Source organism: Penicillium arizonense (genome assembly GCF_001773325.1).
Source record: "Penicillium arizonense strain CBS 141311 chromosome Unknown PENARI_contig018, whole genome shotgun sequence".
In the NCBI taxonomy this organism is placed as follows: domain Eukaryota; kingdom Fungi; phylum Ascomycota; class Eurotiomycetes; order Eurotiales; family Aspergillaceae; genus Penicillium; species Penicillium arizonense.
In genome coordinates this window covers 408,176-425,002 of record NW_019173295.1, presented here as the reverse complement: position 1 = coordinate 425,002, position 16,827 = coordinate 408,176, and the positions used below count along the sequence as shown (strand labels likewise).

General features: G+C 49.2%; 6 protein-coding genes across 6 annotated transcripts; 4 read left to right on the top strand and 2 right to left on the bottom strand.

The window, feature by feature from the left end:
• Nucleotides 1-1,189: 1,189 nt before the first annotated feature.
• Nucleotides 1,190-2,999, bottom strand: PENARI_c018G02383 (uncharacterized protein; the record flags this gene model as incomplete). Its single annotated transcript, XM_022634503.1, has 3 exons — nt 1,190-1,746; nt 1,833-2,724; nt 2,772-2,999. 3 exons carry the CDS (start codon nt 2,997-2,999, stop codon nt 1,190-1,192), a joined length of 1,677 nt encoding a protein of 558 aa, XP_022485460.1.
• Nucleotides 3,000-6,076: 3,077 nt separating this feature from the next.
• On the top strand, nt 6,077-7,462 carry PENARI_c018G05852 (uncharacterized protein; the record flags this gene model as incomplete). The annotated part of the gene is made up of 2 exons (XM_022634569.1): nt 6,077-6,270; nt 6,340-7,462. The coding sequence occupies 2 exons, from the start codon at nt 6,077-6,079 to the stop codon at nt 7,460-7,462; spliced, it is 1,317 nt and encodes a 438-aa protein (XP_022485621.1).
• Nucleotides 7,463-7,673: 211 nt separating this feature from the next.
• PENARI_c018G03374 (putative serine/threonine protein kinase) lies at nt 7,674-10,402 on the top strand (the record flags this gene model as incomplete). Its single annotated transcript, XM_022634517.1, has 4 exons — nt 7,674-8,117; nt 8,169-8,283; nt 8,339-8,508; nt 8,564-10,402. The coding sequence occupies 4 exons, from the start codon at nt 7,674-7,676 to the stop codon at nt 10,400-10,402; spliced, it is 2,568 nt and encodes an 855-aa protein (XP_022485551.1).
• A 534-nt stretch (nt 10,403-10,936) lies between these two features.
• On the top strand, nt 10,937-12,915 carry PENARI_c018G02682 (uncharacterized protein; the record flags this gene model as incomplete). Its single annotated transcript, XM_022634508.1, has 2 exons — nt 10,937-11,122; nt 11,176-12,915. The coding sequence occupies 2 exons, from the start codon at nt 10,937-10,939 to the stop codon at nt 12,913-12,915; spliced, it is 1,926 nt and encodes a 641-aa protein (XP_022485478.1).
• A 445-nt stretch (nt 12,916-13,360) lies between these two features.
• PENARI_c018G03575 (uncharacterized protein) lies at nt 13,361-13,697 on the bottom strand (the record flags this gene model as incomplete). Its single annotated transcript, XM_022634523.1, has 2 exons — nt 13,361-13,500; nt 13,589-13,697. The coding sequence occupies 2 exons, from the start codon at nt 13,695-13,697 to the stop codon at nt 13,361-13,363; spliced, it is 249 nt and encodes an 82-aa protein (XP_022485554.1).
• A 1,554-nt stretch (nt 13,698-15,251) lies between these two features.
• Nucleotides 15,252-16,618, top strand: PENARI_c018G06258 (serine/threonine-protein kinase; the record flags this gene model as incomplete). The annotated part of the gene is made up of 4 exons (XM_022634578.1): nt 15,252-15,295; nt 15,357-15,567; nt 15,620-15,776; nt 15,828-16,618. 4 exons carry the CDS (start codon nt 15,252-15,254, stop codon nt 16,616-16,618), a joined length of 1,203 nt encoding a protein of 400 aa, XP_022485550.1.
• Between the last annotated feature and the right edge of the window lie 209 nt (nt 16,619-16,827).

Here is a 16,827-nt window from a genome sequence, read left to right as displayed (position 1 = left end):
CGTGGCCTTTTTGGAAGCTACCTTCGCCAGTATGAGTGAACCAGAATGGCACGATCGACTAGTTGGTGCTGCAAAGCGGGGTTGTAACAATCCACTTCTTGGCCGCCTCAGAATCCAAGACTGTACGACCTAAGGTCTCTGCATAGGGTTAATCACACAATCACCGCTAATCAAGTGTGTGATAGGCTAAAATCCATTAAATTGGGCCAATGGATCGAAATATCTGTGGTTCGATACGTAGTCCTCGGCGCAGTCACCTCTCCATTTGATCCAGCATTATACGTCTGCATATGTGCCCAATTCAAACGGAAAGCAACGCTCCTGAGCGGTCTGTAATAACCCGCATAGGTACTAAGATGCAATGAACCGTATTTTCTGTTATCCACTTGGCTTTATACCCTGCAATACATTTATAATGAGCATCTGCCTCGAAGTTGTTGATTGCCTGCCAACTTATCTTTTGAAGCGCCCGAAACTTGTTATGTTAGGGCTACATCAGAAGATTTGAAGGGCGAGCGGAACTGACGACCTCGATTTTCATTATGATACACCTGTATATTTTTGTGAGCGTGCAATGGCCCTACATTATTTTTGCCTGCCTGGTTGCTTCTCGTTGTGTTCATCTTCCTGGTGGCTACTATTGTTGCGAATGGAAAAGGCTGCGTGCCTCTGTGGAAGCCATCTGCTTTGGCACCCTTCTTTCATGGACTGGACAGTCTTTAGGGTGATGATGAGTACATGACTGTTAGCATAATAGGAGGCCGATGCCTCGACAGCAAGAACCACCAAATGCTTCAGAGCTGGGAGTATGACGATCTCGACGTTGGACAATTTCAATGGTAAACAAAACCTACCAAGGAACGCAATCGATGTTACGCAACCCTACCTGTGCTATTGAGGTCTGTTATGGACCAGTTTTGCGCCCACTATAAAATAGTCTTGAAAGTACTTCCTTAGGTGTAGACATAATCAATCGCCTTCACTGGCACTTGTTATGCATGAATCATAATCTATTTGCCCTTTACCGTGTATTACAACAGCCTCAGGCGCATATCTGAATTTAACATACGGGTATCAGACGATCACCGGTGAACTGTTTGACTTTCATTGAATCTCAATACGTCAACAACCAAATGATCCCGTTTGTACTCTCACAGGTGACCTCCTAGATCTTGTTCCTCAGCCAACCTTAGTTTTCATATTTGACATCCACTGCGATGTCTTCCTCGCCGCTTGAGTAAGTGCCCTCGTGCAAAGTGTGGAACCGAGGAGCTTGCCAAAACCGATGTCCCCACTTGAACTCGCCATTCATGCCCCAGTCGACAGCCACCCCCTGCGGCTCAGGCACATTCACCAACGGACGCAACCACGACACTGCAAATGTAGAGGCGCTGTCAATGATGCGGAGTTGGATGCCGGCATTATCTGCCTCCTGTTTGAGCCACTGCAGTCCGAATACCGTTGGATCTCCTTCAATGGGAGCTTCGATTCGGAGCTCTCGAAGGGTTGGAAGGTGTTTCTGTCGGTGACGAAGAAGTGTACACAAGACAGGAATCAAGTTGCGGAGCTCAGTCTGGTTCTGTGGACTTGTGATTGACAGAAGCTCAAGTGTCCTGGGAAGACGGGCATGCAGGGGAATCTTGGGGTTTGTCCGCAGTCCCATTCTATCAAACAACTCCAGCTTAAGTCCATTGCTGAATTTACCGTACATGCTTTCTTTGTGCGGGCTCCAGATGAGATACTTTGCTGCAATATTGAGCTTAGTCAAAGCTTTCATGCATGCCAAGTTGATGGGGGAAAGGTAGAGATGTTCCAAATCGTGCCAAGCACACTTGGCAAACGAGAGCTCGAGGGATTCAATGTGTCGCATCTCGTTCGGAGCGCGGCTGTGAGATCGGAGACCAGCAGGATGTCCTTGTCTTCTTGCTCTTCGTCGTTGTCATCTTGCCCAGTTTGTCCAGGGTCTTGTCCATGGTCATCATCGTCTTCTTCTTTCACTACTTCCTCGGACCATCCACGTTGATAGATCAAGGTCTCGAGGGAATCACATCCTGCGAGAATACGGTGGAGATAAGGAGCGGTAAATGCGCAATCGCGAAATTCCAGGAGAATGAGCGACGGTGTGAGCACGGTAGGTAGATCTTTGATATCTTCGTCCTCCAGGTTGAGACCGCTCCATTTGGTGCCAAAGAAATATGTCAACGATGGTAGCTGAAGCCATCTCATAAGACGAACAGGGTCGCCTGCGGAAGTGTCACGGCATTCGATTTTTAAATGAGTCAGCCCTTCAAGGACAGGTTTTGTGTTAATCAAGACTTCTCCACCTGGAATCTCGCACAAAATATCTTGCACCAAGTCGTCAACCAAGAACTCATTGTCAAAGCCGTCATAGTTCGCGTGTCCAAGGCCGATCTCGAGCCGCTCGAGGCAAGGAAGGGATACCAGCAGCACTGACAGTATGGTATCCGAGCGTAGAGACTTGAATCGAAGAGCAGATCGCAGGTGGTATGTGTTTGTCTTGGAGATTGACAAGTTATGAATGGCATTGGAAAGCAAGCTGCGGTCTTCGGGATTGGTGTCATAAGCCCCGGGCAATTTCTGGTCTCTGCGCACAATATGTCCATTGGCCCCGCACAGGAGATTTAAGTCACTCAGATCGAGGAATCGGACTTCTTTCGCAAGCTCGGGAAACCGGAGAACTGTGGTAGTAAAGTGACGGAGCTTCTTGGGCGTCAGAATCTCAGAATACTTCAAGTCCCAGGATACCTTACAATACGATAATTTATCGCGTCTTGTTGATTTCCCAAGGGTGTCTCGCTGAGCGCCCGATCTGTGCCAATGGGCCCAGCCCCCAACCTAATATGTGACCACTGGCTTGGGCCGGTTAGGCGGGCGAGCTCCTTGTTGCAGGCACCAAGTCTGGCCAGAGTCAGGTTGTCACTGGTGAGCTTTGCGATGATCAGGATTTTTATCTCTAGGGGAAGGTTGTCAAATGCCATTTTGAAAGCTTGGGCGCATCAGATCAGGATGGCTGCAGGATGGCTGCAGGTTTGCGGCTCGCCGATCTTGTTGGTGGTGAAAGAAAGTTGTGACAAGATCAAACGACAGGCCTCGACCTTGACTTGGCGGGTAATGAAGGAAGTGAATCGGTGAAATGGAAAGGGGAATATGATGATGAGAGAGCGCGAGAGATTGAAGAGATCACTCCCTTTCCCGATCAGGTAATATCAAGGCAAAGAGTAAAACAAGACAAACAAAGTACCTCAGACTTCGAGTCAGTTCTGTCCTCTCATGTGAAGGTATAAGTTTTGACGGCTGTCTAGCGTGTATTATGCTCGAAAGACCTTCTCATGTACCACAACTTTGAGTATCATAATATCGCTTCTTATATATACAGAACAGATATTAGTGCTCACTAGAACCGTTGATCAACCACGACACCCTTCGAATAGTACAAGTCTATGACAACGCAGGCTCGAAATGCTATCAAATGCCCTAATCTCGAGATAGCCTTCTCTGGAAAGGCCATAGATGTACTGAAACGCTTCCACATGAACTTCTTCTAGCAACTAGTCGAGACATGTAGTCTTGCTAATTAATGCAATGGTTTGTATGTTGCGAGTATCCAGTCCATGATTAACTTCAGTCAACATGAATTGTGCTCTGTATATCGAATTTAGTCAGATTACCCAGAAGAGCAAACTGGGAAACGGATTAAAACACTCGTTGCTCACGAGACATTGAAGTCCAAGGCTGCCTGCAGGACGGGCTGAAGTTCTGGACGCTCCATCGCAAACGGCGCCCGTGTGCTAACGAATAGATTACACAGAGGTGAAAGGGGTAAAAGCCCCAGCTCCAATATCCCTAGGGCCGGCTGGTGCATCTTCCAAAACTGTTGGGTAATCTGTGAAATATCTTTGACAGCTATGCCTGCTCTCGGGTTAATATACACACAAACGGGATCAAAGATCAATGTATTATATGCATTACGAAAAGCCTTAGCTCTCTGGTAAGTCATTCTAATAGATTCTTCCAAAGTGAATGAGCGGATAGCGGGTTTGAACAGCAGTGATCCTGCGTGTTCATCCAAGTGAGGATTCGACTGTTGCAACAGCAAGAGCTGCTCTTGCAATGTGCTTTGCATTCTAGGCAAGAGTATGGGCTGTTTATGATACCAAAGTATAGGAAAGGGTATCCAACATGCAGTATATATGCTAATGATATGATTTATGTCTTTAGAGAATCAATTCATAGGCTATTTATTGTAAGCTGAAATTTACCGACTATTTCACGGCAACTACCCGACATAGGACTTTGACCGTGATCCCACGCCATGTGTTGTTACCTGCAGAAATTTGCAGGTAGCTGACAACCTTGGAAAGATCAGAAGATCATCAGATCAGCGGCCTCGCATCAACCATACCACGTCTACAATCTATATGTCCTGCGTCTATGCCACTGGTAATTACTATAGAATGCGTAGAATGCCCGGAAACCAAAGCTGAACGTTTAACCGGACAAAAGAGCTAGAGCCAGTTTCATAGGAGATCGTGCCTAGCAATGCGGTTTGGCAATCGATAAACTTCAGGGCTGTTCACCCGACCTCCCTAGTCAGTGTCAGTGTCCCCACCAGTAATATATACCTTCTATACAATACTTTCCTGCATACGATATGGAGTATGAACGTACTTTAATGTGATGGGACAAAGGAGCCAGTTCGCTCATCTTGATAAGCAAGTCACCTGAAATCCCACATTTGTGAAGGAACCTAATAGATTGCTTCAGTTGGCAAACCCCATATTTGCCATAGGCATGATTCTGTTAATAAATGCTCCCATTCTTCTCCCCGAGTGGTTCAGCTGAGCCATTGCTGACCAGCAGTTCCAGAAGCATGGTTTCAGGAACACTGCGAATGCCTTCGAAACAAACAGAACTTGGAGCTTGGACGTGGATAGCCTCAAGAAAAAGGACATATAAAAAAATGGGTCCTAGCCCTCTTTGTGTCATTGGTGGACGGACCATACCAATTACCTGCTGAAATGCTATGCCTACCACATCTGGAAGAATGCTTTCACACGGGACTAACGTGCTATACATCGATCGCTACAATATGAATAAAGTATTGATCACCTTCCACGGCTCGAACGACGGTAGGTACTCATTTCAGCCGCATGATGCATACCCTTCATGAGACGTCTCCTCGGGTGCATCACGACTTATACCGCTGGGCCAAACGGGGCGAGAGTTATTACTCTATTCGTTAACTTTGATGATATGGGCAGTTTTTTGCTTTTCATTCCCCTCACTCAGTCTCAGCAAGATCCCTGATGCTCAATATCATTCACACCCCCATCTGGAAGCTAAATGCCTGTTTGGTGAGGGCATTTTCCTACCATGGTGTTTGGCCATGCCTGGGCTGGCTGAAATTATTTGGGATCTACATGTACTCACCAATGGCAACGTACTCCGGCAAGGGTACATGTAGGCTTATATTGAATGATACTGATCTTGTCAGTCGGATAAGAGGGCCAATAACTGATTACATGGACCGGATTTCTTTTCTGTAGTAATTGCGACCACTGCACCGCGGGCTCACTCAGGCCCGGAAAGAAAGTCAGTTATGCCTCACCTGAGCCATGGATTGACTTAATGAGAGTCACAGTGAAATAACGTATTACGCCGCGGCGAACACAGTAGACGAAGATGAGAGTTGGATCTCAGATACAGTCACGGGGTCCGTGCGAGGGCGGTGAACTTCCCGATCGGCGATAAGAGAAACGATACCGATAATGCCTATCGGCACGTGAGCACCGTAACTCCACATCTTGAGAAGCTCCGAATGTCACTACAGGTATAACCTCAACCATCCAGCTTCATGAGTCAAAAGCCCCCGGGCTGGAGATTTGATTAGTCGTGCGTTTTTGTGAGTACATATTCCACGGTATGGTTCCTTCCCTCTCGGCGATGGCCACCCCTCAAGTCAATTCAATCTCGTCCCCTCGCCGTCGCCTGTTGTTTATGATTTGCGCTACCCGCACTCAATCGCTTCATTCGAACGTCAACTCCATAAATAGCAATGGCTGACGAGTATCGCAGTGTCCTCGAAGTGCTCGAGGATCTCGGGGTCCCTCCCAGTGACCACGAGTTCCTCCGCCGGCTTTACTCGTCGGAAGATCCGTTCCCGGGTCCGTCCAACGCTGAACTCGATCCCACCGCTGGCAACAGGGGTCCTGCACGGCTTAGTGCTGCTAACCTCGCCAACACACTTGCGTCACTTCGTATCAGGCAAGCCATTCCCCGTGCGCTGGTCGCGGTCCTTGACTAACATCTGTCTTGCAGTGAGCCCGCTTGTGTGCAACGCCCCCCAAGCACCCCACAAGAGCAAAGAGATCCAGTTCATTACGGGGACGAGTGGGTCTCCCTGATCTCTCATGAATCAAACTCGTTGATTTCTGAATTACGCGGACAACTTGAATCACCGGAGGACATCCGACGCCCAGGATTCGCCGAACCACCCGGGTCATCCGTCTATGACAGCGACCGAGGTGAGCCCAGTAACTTCCATAGTGATCCCCCTACCCCTGGACCCTCAGGATACCAACAGGCATCCCTGCCAAGGACCCCGGCCAGAAACAACGACGTTGAGGATCTGATTTCATCTTTCCCACGTCCTCCTGTTTTCAATTCCCCGAAGGGAAAGCAAGCCCTCTCTGCCATTGCGCCCGGAGAGCAACAAGGAATTGTTGAAACCAGTACAAAGGCTAACCTTTTCACGCCTGACACTAGTCGACGCGTCAGCACTCCGACCATATTCGCTGATTCATCCACCGTGTTTCACACTGATATCATTGATACCGGAGATCAAAGTCGCTCGGTCCCTCAGCGCCAAAAGAAGCAATCTGCGTTTGCGCGCCTTAGTCAGACCAAACGTCACCGTCGAACCAATCCTCGCCGTCTTCGGGCCGATCCTTCGAGAATTCACGGCAGTTTTAGCTTCGATACTCTAGTCATCCTGGCTCCGACTCCTTCGCCATCTCCCCCTAGTACTCCAACTCGTACACCCCTTCTCAACGTTTCGCCCCCAATTTCTCGCACATCTCCCGTTGACTTCATCGAGCAAGATCCTCGCAGCACTCGTCACGGAGGATACAAGGTGTCACTCGACCATCCCAAGCCCATCTATCCTTCGTACGGAAGCCGTGACTGCAGAGCCTCATACGGGCTATTCCCGCAACCCTATCATTCCCCGCGCGCGTCTTTCAACTCGACCATCCACAGGGTACCTCGCGTTCACCCATACTGTGAGGCGACGGATCCTCGCTTTTACCGCAAGACCCCTTTCCCTTCGCCTCTTGCTAAATCCTCCCGCTCCTTGGACAAACACGCAGCAAGACACACAGGGGCTTTCAAACGCTGCCTCTCCCGAGTTTGCACACGCATCTCATCCTTGTGTGACCGTTAGGTCCACCTTACGAGGTGCACCCTGAAGACAACATCATTTCTGTCTTCGTGACAATTTTCCATATCCTTACGCGGCATCTTATCCACTCACTGTTGTAACATCTCCATTCCGGTTATTTGCACGCAAGAAAATAACCAAAACCCAAAAAAAACCCCCCCAAAAAAGCACCCCAACTTCCACCTCTATTTCCGATTATTCACTGTCATTCATCATGGACCCTCGTGGGTCACGGTTCTTGGACCCATCCTCTGCGATGGCGGCCATAACCAAGCACAAAGTTGAGGCAATCAAGCTTGCTCGAGAACAAGGAATTGCTGTCCAAGAGATGTGTCGACGTGCGAAAACTGATATTCCACCGTACGAGTTTGAAGAATTGATAGGCAAAGGTGCCTATGGTCGAGTCTACAAAGGTCATGAAACAAAATCGGGTCGACTGGTTGCTATCAAGGTTCTAGATATTGATTCTCTCGACTACAAGTCTTTACGAGATTTCAGGGATGAGTCGATTAAGGACTTCATTCACGAAACAAAGGTTATGAAGCAAGTCAAGGACGCAGGGGCAAAGAACATTAATGAGCTCATCGAAGCCATTTCTATACATTCACAATTGTGGCTTGTTTGCGAGTACTGTCCGGGTGGTAGTGTTCGTACGCTGGTAATTGAATTCCTATTTTTACCCTTTCAGAGCTTTATTGACCAGTCGTAGATGCGTGCAACCGACGACAAACTTGATGAAAAATACATTATCCCCATTGCGCGCGAGTTGGCCGTCGGTCTCCGCGCCATTCATGAGGCTGGAATCATCCATCGTGATGTCAAAGGTAAGCATCTCGACTCGCAGATGGTAAGAATTCCTGCTGACTTTAGTTTCCACAGCTGCAAACATCCTAATCCATGAAGAGGGCCGGCTGGAGATCTGTGACTTCGGTGTCGCCGGTGTTCTTCAATCACAACGAGACAAAAGATCTACTTGGATTGGAACACCACACTGGATGCCACCAGAAATGTTCTCAACTCGGGGCGAGGCTCATCGTTACGGAAGCGAGGTAAGACATTCTTATGAGATTCTATACGCCCAGTCACTGACATTGGCTTTGCAAGATCGATGTGTGGGCATATGGGTGCACGCTATTTGAATTCGCAAACGGCAATCCACCGAACTCGGGCCTGCGAGAGCGTATGCAAATCGGCCGCCAACTCAATCGAAACACACCCAAACTCGATAGCGATAGGTACAGCCAAGGCTTGAAGGATCTCATCGCTTTCGCTCTTGATTCCAACCCCGCCACCCGCCCCACGATGGCAGACATTCTAACTCACCCTTACATTGCCGACACTGATGAGGAGTATCCCACCTCAACTGTCAGCGAGCTGGTGCGAAACTACTACCAATGGTCTCAGCGAGGAGGCCAGCGTATTTCCTTGTTCCACCCAGGCGGTGCGGCGGCAGCAGAACTCCCTGGTGCCGAAGAGTCGGATGACGATTGGAACTTCAGTACAACAGATGGGTTCGAGCGAAGGTTTTCTGTGATTGATCTGGATCAAATCGCTGCCTCTTTGGCTGCAATGGAACAATCAGTCAGCCCGACCGAGACAGCCTCTGAGCAAGACTTTATTGATGAAGGCTCCGAGGGCGAAATGAATTATGAAGACAAGGTCAATTTCGATGAACGTGTGCGCCGAGGCGCCGAAGCAATGCAAGGACTTTTCGACGAGGAAAAGCCCAGTTACGTTTACGAAACAAAAAATGACTTTGTCCCCATTGAGCCCACCCCGTCCATCTCAGATCTGCCTCTCCGCACAGATACAGATCGCTCTTCTGTCACATCAACATTTATTGACATTGATATCGGCTCGTTCGAGGCATCCCATTATGCGGCGGGGGCGCCTGCTGCCCAACCTTTTCAACTGGTCGATGCAGACACTATTCGCGCGAATCGTTCCAGCATTCGCTTGAACAGAAATTCCAATGAGAACAGCTCGAAGTCTTCCGAAAGCGGCGTTGAAAGCGATGGATCTGCATCTATTGATGATACATTCCAGCCGTCCGGTCCACGACCACCGACTATGGACTGGAAATTCCCGGTATTTATGCAAACTGACGAGGAAAATCCAGCCGACAGCGAAGAAACTCATGATCAAGACCCTACCCCGGCTCCTGGGCAGGAGCCAATTGAGGAAGAGTCCCTCCAGGCCGAAAAGCGTGCTACTATGGAATGGACATTCCCAGTCATGGGATCCGTCCCCGAGGAACAGACCTACACTGATCGCCACGATACTCTTCGTGCACCTCTTCCTGGGATTCAGCCTATTCCGGAATCACAATCAATAGACGAGCCTGATGATTCCCGTCCTTCTACGTCTGCCTCCAACGCGTCTGATTCGGACTACGATCCTTTCCGTTTCGACCGCCCAACAACCCCGCCGGGCACAAACTCCCTTCATCATAGCCACTTCTTCGACCGCGAGCTCCCTGCAATGATGAGCTCAGCTGGCTTTAATGAGTACGAGTCTTCAGGGATTCTCGACGGCCCGGGGCCCGACGAAGAATCCCAGCCTGTGTGGCGAGACTCAATCGACGGTAGCACACCACCTCTACCAACAGCCATCCCAATCCCCGAAACCCCCACTGCGTCCTCTGTGATTTCTGGCCCAGTCTCGGAGCCCGGCTCTCCGGTCTTCGAAACGATTCGCAGTGTGCGACGAGCACAGGATCCAGAAGTCACGACCTCAAGACCTGAGGAAGTCGAAACCATCCCCTTCCCATCACTCGTGGCACCCAGCGCTGAGAGCTTGATGGAGGGTGCTGATGATGCCGCTGTGGCATTTGAGCTTGATCGGTTGCTGGGCGACTTCCTTGGGTCTCTCTCGGCCACCAGCAAGGCTCTCTCTAGAATCGCTGTCGCCGGAACCAATGGCTACGAGGCTGAGAAAGTCTAGAGGACCAGTGGGGTGAATAAAGTATTTTTAAGGGCTGGGCCTCTTACTTTGGGGTCGCCCTCGTATGTTGTTATGATCACTTTGTTTTGAGTAATCTTTAGCGGTATCAATATCAAACTTTCCTTTCAAACGACTAATGCCTCGGCTTTCCTCTCTTAGATCTGCTTATAGGCATCATGATCACTGGCGGTGTAGGCAACGATGTACTGACTGTTGGTTGTAGATCAACACTACAACGTCAAAGTACATCTCGCTAGGGCACGGGCTAATTAGTATACCTTCTCGTAGTATACCCTCCTGTACGTCCACAACATGTACTTCCTAACATAGGCACTCACTGCTTCTCGTGAAGTCACTATGCGCGCTTGTATGGCGTTGCCTGTGAATCAAGGCGATCAGGTTCTACCCACCTTGATAGTCCTTCACTGTTTTCTTTTCTCTTCTTCTTTTTCCCCCTCTCCCTTCCCTATCTCGCCTTTTTCTTCTTCCCTTTCTTGCTTTGTTTTCCCTTTACTTCTTTTGATCTGGTCCAGTATGGCATTCCGTTTGCCATCAGACCTTTCTGCACCTGATGCTTTGGTCTGGAGCGCATTTCCAGCTCCAACTACCTACGACGAGTGGCGGGCAGCTGTCTCGGAGGTAAAATCACTGAACCACTCTCAACAGTACAAACAGTGCGTGTCACGTTGCACACAGCTCATTGACACTGCTACTGGTCCAGTTCGTGTTCACATCTCATCAATCCGACACACAACTAACGGATTCCTACCTAGATCGAACCGATTCACAAAACTTCTCTCTACTATTACGCCGCGGTGTCATATGTTTCAATGTCTCAGGCAGCTCACGTCTACTCGGCAGCCAAGATCCCACTTCTGAACCTCGCTTTGGAGAATTTCATGGCTGCGAGCGAAACTTGGCAAGAGAATCTGATTCCTCCAGTTCTGAACCCAGATCAGACCTACTCCCCCGTTGAGTGGCCAGAATCTGCTACTCCATCTCCTACTACTCCTGCAACACCGTTGACTTTCGATAATTCTCCTCCTCCCGAGGCCCCCTTCACGTCATCCACTCTGGGCAGAGTATCTTCTGTCTTGGATACGAATGGTCAGCTCGCTCAGTATGGAATTCTGACGCCACCTCATTCTGTCTATCCTTCCACTCCTCCCTCGTCTAGCGCTTCTCTGGCTACAGCTTTCGTCGTGACTCCACCTTCCATCCCTGCCATTTCCCCTCCGTCTCAGCCGAGTCCTATTAGGGATTATTCTCCTGTTTCGATCCCTGCCGTCTCCCATCGAGCAGAAATGCTTTCCAGTGTGAGCCAGAACTTCTCCTATCCAACGGGTAGCATTGCTCTGCCGCGTGGTGTTCCTTCTCCTTCGTCTGTGGACAACGAATTGGTCTCTTTTGACAGTTCCAGAAACGGCGTTCCCATCGGCGAATCCTTGATGAAGAACATTACCCGCATGCTTGACAGCTCCGCTCTGAATGAAAGCGATGACGACCCTTTCGTCTCAAAGAAACCTTTCTCTCCCAAGATCCGTCGCCCGGTACACCTTTCCCCAGTCCATTTTCCTGCTGACCTTGAGGACCCCAGAAGGCAAATTGAGTTGGTTCCATCGCCGTTGTCTGTCCGAAAGGTGTCTGGTGAGGTGATCAAGTGTGATCGTTCGATGATCGTCTGTGGAGCCTTGAACAAAAAGAACCGTGGAAGCGAAAAGGATATTTGCAACAATTTCAACAAGCTTATCCAGAATATTGATTCTCAATCTAGATCAATCCAGAAGAACTATGGCAGTGACTTGAAGCGGACTGCCCGTGCTCGCCCTCCCCGTCTGCCACTCAAGATTATTCCACATCCCCAGGTTAACATCAATGCAAACCAGCCAATCCCCAGGCCCCTAATTCCGGAGCGAAAGCGCGTGGGCCCTGTTCTGGTCATGCCTACGCCAGAGGCCACCCCAGAGGAGAAGAATACAAGTCCTAGTTCCCACTATTCAACTACTCTTCCAGGCTCACCCGAGCAAAAGCAATGGACTTCATACCCAACCGCATCCCCACCCTGCTCCTCAGTGACCCCAACCAGCGCAGCCCGAATCGAAGTATTCAATTCGAGCACTAACTTCCTGCGCGAGATACTTCCCAAGGAAATTTCCTGGCTGCAGGAACAGATCGACCATGTCAAAGCCTTGCAGCTCATCCACCGTCCCCGTAGCCCAGTGGCCATAGTCCCAGACTTTTCGCGTTCTCGGTCCTTCTGGACATTCAGTCCCGTCCGAAGAAAAGTTGTCTCTGCCTTTCGTGGCTCCCACCCAGGTGAAGGTCCTAATATTGATAAGTTTGGGAACGTCCTCCGTGTTGAGACGAAGGTGCAGCGCATTGCGCGGCTGCGGAAGGAGAATTGGCAGATTGGTATTCAGGCTCCTCATTCTGTCTGGAAGGGCTCTGAGTACTATGAGAAGTTTCGTGAGGATGCTATCGCTGATATTGAGGAGCGTAGGGGGTTCTTCTGAGGGTCGATACATGGTGAAGTCTTGAGGGTTGCTATTTTGTTTCTCTTGTGCTCCGAGGATGTGGTGCAGGTGATGCATTTGCTTTGCATTTCTGCTGCCATCTCTGGCGAATATGTTCCTCCTTTTTCTGTGGATAAACAAGTTGCTCCATTCTAAGATTTGATTGCAACTCTGGATCATGATTGCGATTATGGTCTATGGTTCATCATTCTAGTGGATCATTACTCTGATGAGAGATGGACGTGGGATGGTGTCTATCAATGGGGAAATATGCAATGGCACATCGGAGGTCATCGTTTCACGAAATTCTTGATTGGAAATGATATGGGAAAACATTCAAATGTACCCATGATTCGACTCAATCTCAAGCTCGATTTCACAGGACAATAGGTCAATACAAATTCACTGAATCCCCTTCCACATTCGTCTCCATCTCCAAGATAAATTAAAGACTCTTGCTCATCACAGAGCCAATTCCCTCTCCGACTCCCCCCTTTCCAAACATGCCACCGAGTTGGTTTCCTAGTTGATCTTGGATCTTGCTGAAGTTCTCATCTTCGATGAGCTTTTTGCCTGTGAGGCTCACTAAAGTAGAATGTTAGCATAGTCTTCACTTTCCATTTTGTGGTTCCAGTACTCTTAAGTCCATAAGACACTTTATTTTCGCCCATACAATCCAGCAAGAATTCCTGGAGCTTCTTCTGGTATGGATCTAAGGTACCAGAGACCCAAGCGGCAAGAAGCACCACCTGGAATGCAAAAAAGCAGAGGAAGGATAGCATGATTGAATAATCCGCTACGGTAATATTTGTTTTTGGATATTGTAGTCCAAGTTTAACAAAAGAAGAAATCGGTGGTTCATATACTATGCGCAAGCCTATGACGTCCGACGATGACGCTGTGCCACACAGGTACCCCGGTGGGGTCGAAGCGGTGCGAATCAGGGTGGACTTTCATATTAACTGACATATTGATATATACATCATGGCTGGGTTTCAGGTCTCATCTGGCTTTGTGGGCTTTTTCTCGTCATTGCCAGTCTGAATTTGGGGTTTCGGGGCGATTATCGGCCTTTTAGGATTGCATTTTGGGTTATACATGTACTTTGGGCATAAAATATTTAACAGTAGCTAAGGCGAATACTGTCAAGATCAAACTCATTTTACAGTAATCAGGTTAGGGCTGTAGCTGGTTAAATATAACGTGCGTTGGGATAGTATGTGAGGTCTATACCTCCTTGTCTAGGGCGGATTGTTAGAGCCGTCATACAACTAGTTTTTTGCTGTTGTCTCTATTACAGTATTGTTCTTATTGAAGTCTTGTCTTGTCTTGGATTATTATTGTTGTTTTATTATTATTATGTGTCGTAATGACGCTATAAACTGCGCTGGTGTCTACCTAGGTATGCATAAGGTACGCAATGAGCCTCACTAGGCTATTTGGGCAGCTAAGCCACCTGTGCATGCATGATAAGAATATTGAAAAAGACCAGCTCCAACCATTTGCACTGTTATTGTCTTATTGTCTCACAGCAATAGTTACCAGCTGGAACCCCCTGATTTCAGGCAGTAACTTTTAGTGTGGCTGTGCAACGCTAAACCCTACGCCTTATCGCGTCTAGAACACCTTCACCTTCACCTTTCCTCTCCTTCTTAACTGCTCTGTTTCTCGAGATCACTGTTCAGTTTGACTGATCGTGATTGACCTGATATTTCGCATCATCCTGGTTGTATGTCCCATTTCCCGTGATTAGAATCTCTATGCAGCCACCCCCGCGCATGGCCAGATCACCCCTCGAATTTGGCGTCCAAATCACTGACCCTTTTCTCTCCTTCTAGACCTGCCTCACTGCATTCGCAACGCTTAAGACTCTTCACAGACCTCCGACCCCTCAATCTCGTCGCGTCCTACCCGCTACCTACTGGGATCCGTGCCCAAGCCATCACACACCGCGTCAACCTTCGGGCGTCTGCAGCCCTATCCCCACATCATGAGTTGTGAGTCGACATTTCATATTCGTCGGACTTTTGCCCTCTGGTCTTAGCGTGATTCGTCGCTTGATTTTGCCGGCAATTATTCTCCGGGTCGCGTCAGCCTTGCCCACAATCCCAATCTGCGCTGCGCTGCGATTACCATGTCGATATACACACTGTCCACAAGCTATCTCTGGAAGCTGTGGCCAATACTGGTCCTTCTTTTGTGTCATGGTCTGCGTCTCAATGCCTGCGTCCCTGTCTGTTCGGTCGGCTCCCCCACGGCGGCCGTAATTTCATTTGTTTGCGCGATTACTTTCAAGGTCCTTCAATGTGCTGACCATGCTTTTTATAGTCGCAAATATGCTCAACAAGCTGTCCGGGCAGCCGGAGAGCTATGAGAAGAAGTATGGTCTTTCTATCCAATCTCCATTGCCCTACATTTGCTAAACTATTCTCGCTGGTTAGAGCTCTCTACAAATTCGGAAGAACGCTAGGTGCAGGCACATATGGCATTGTTCGTGAGGCAGAGACCAATGATGGCCAGAAGGTTGCTGTCAAGATTATTCTCAAGAAGAATGTGCGCGGGAATGAGACCATGGTCTATGATGAGCTTGAGATGCTGCAATCACTCCAACACCCCCACATTGTCTCATTTGTCGACTGGTTCGAATCCAAGGTGAGTCTAACTCAAGACAGGTCACATTGGAGATTTCTGACCGTGGGAATAGGACAAATTCTACATTGTCACGCAACTAGCTGTTGGCGGCGAGCTGTTCGACCGCATTTGCGAGTATGGCAAGTTCACTGAGAAGGATGCGTCGCAGACCATTCGCCAGGTACTTGATGCTGTAAACTACCTGCACAAGCGCAACATTGTCCACCGAGGTCGGTTTCTTTATATACATCCAGCACTTTCTGATCGCTGACCTTTCAAAGACTTAAAACCCGAGAACCTCCTCTACCTCACCCGCTCCGCCGAATCCGAGTTGGTTTTGGCGGATTTCGGTATCGCAAAAATGCTTCACAGTCCCTCCGAAGTGCTGACCAGCATGGCGGGCTCATTCGGCTACGCCGCTCCCGAAGTTATGCTCAAGCAAGGCCACGGCAAGGCCGTCGACATGTGGTCGCTGGGTGTGATCACCTACACTCTTCTCTGTGGCTACTCCCCCTTCCGATCCGAGAATCTGACCGACCTGATCGAGGAATGTCGGTCCGGTCGCATCATCTTCCACGAGCGCTACTGGCGCGATGTGTCCCAGGACGCCAAAGACTTCATCCTCACTCTTCTCAATGCCGACCCCAGCAAGCGAGTTACCTCGGAGGAAGCCCTCAAGCACGAGTGGCTGACCGGAAAGACGGCCAGCGACCGCGACTTGCTTCCCGAGATCCGCGCCTACATCGCGCGCGCCCGTCTTCGTCGCGGTATCGAGATCGTCAAGCTTGCCAACCGTATCGAATCGCTCAAGATGCACGAGGAAGAGGATGGAGAAGATATCCCCAGCCCCATGGACATGGGCGCTTCTGGAGAGACAGGTGCCGTGCCGGCATCAGAGTCCAACGGAGAGGCTAGCCCTGCTTCCGGCCACGAAAAGAAGAAGAGTTTCAGTAGTATTGCCCGTGGTGCCATCTTCCGTGAAGTTGTTTTGGCCAAGGTTCGTGAACAGAAAGAGAACGAGGAACGAGAGAAGGTTGAGCGCGAGGCGAGAGACAAGGCCGCGCAGGCATGATTGCATGCTAAGTCGTTCCTCTATCTCTTTAAGTCTTTTTTTCTTCTCATTTGTTGATACGTTGATTCTTCCAGATATGCTGCCTTGTAAGTCGTTTCTTACGCCGGGCGGCTTCTTGGATATAGTTCTGTGATTCCCCTTTTTTTCATAGTCTATCAAAGTGGACATACAATTTCTTCGACTGTATTCTTGTTTTATATCGTGCCATA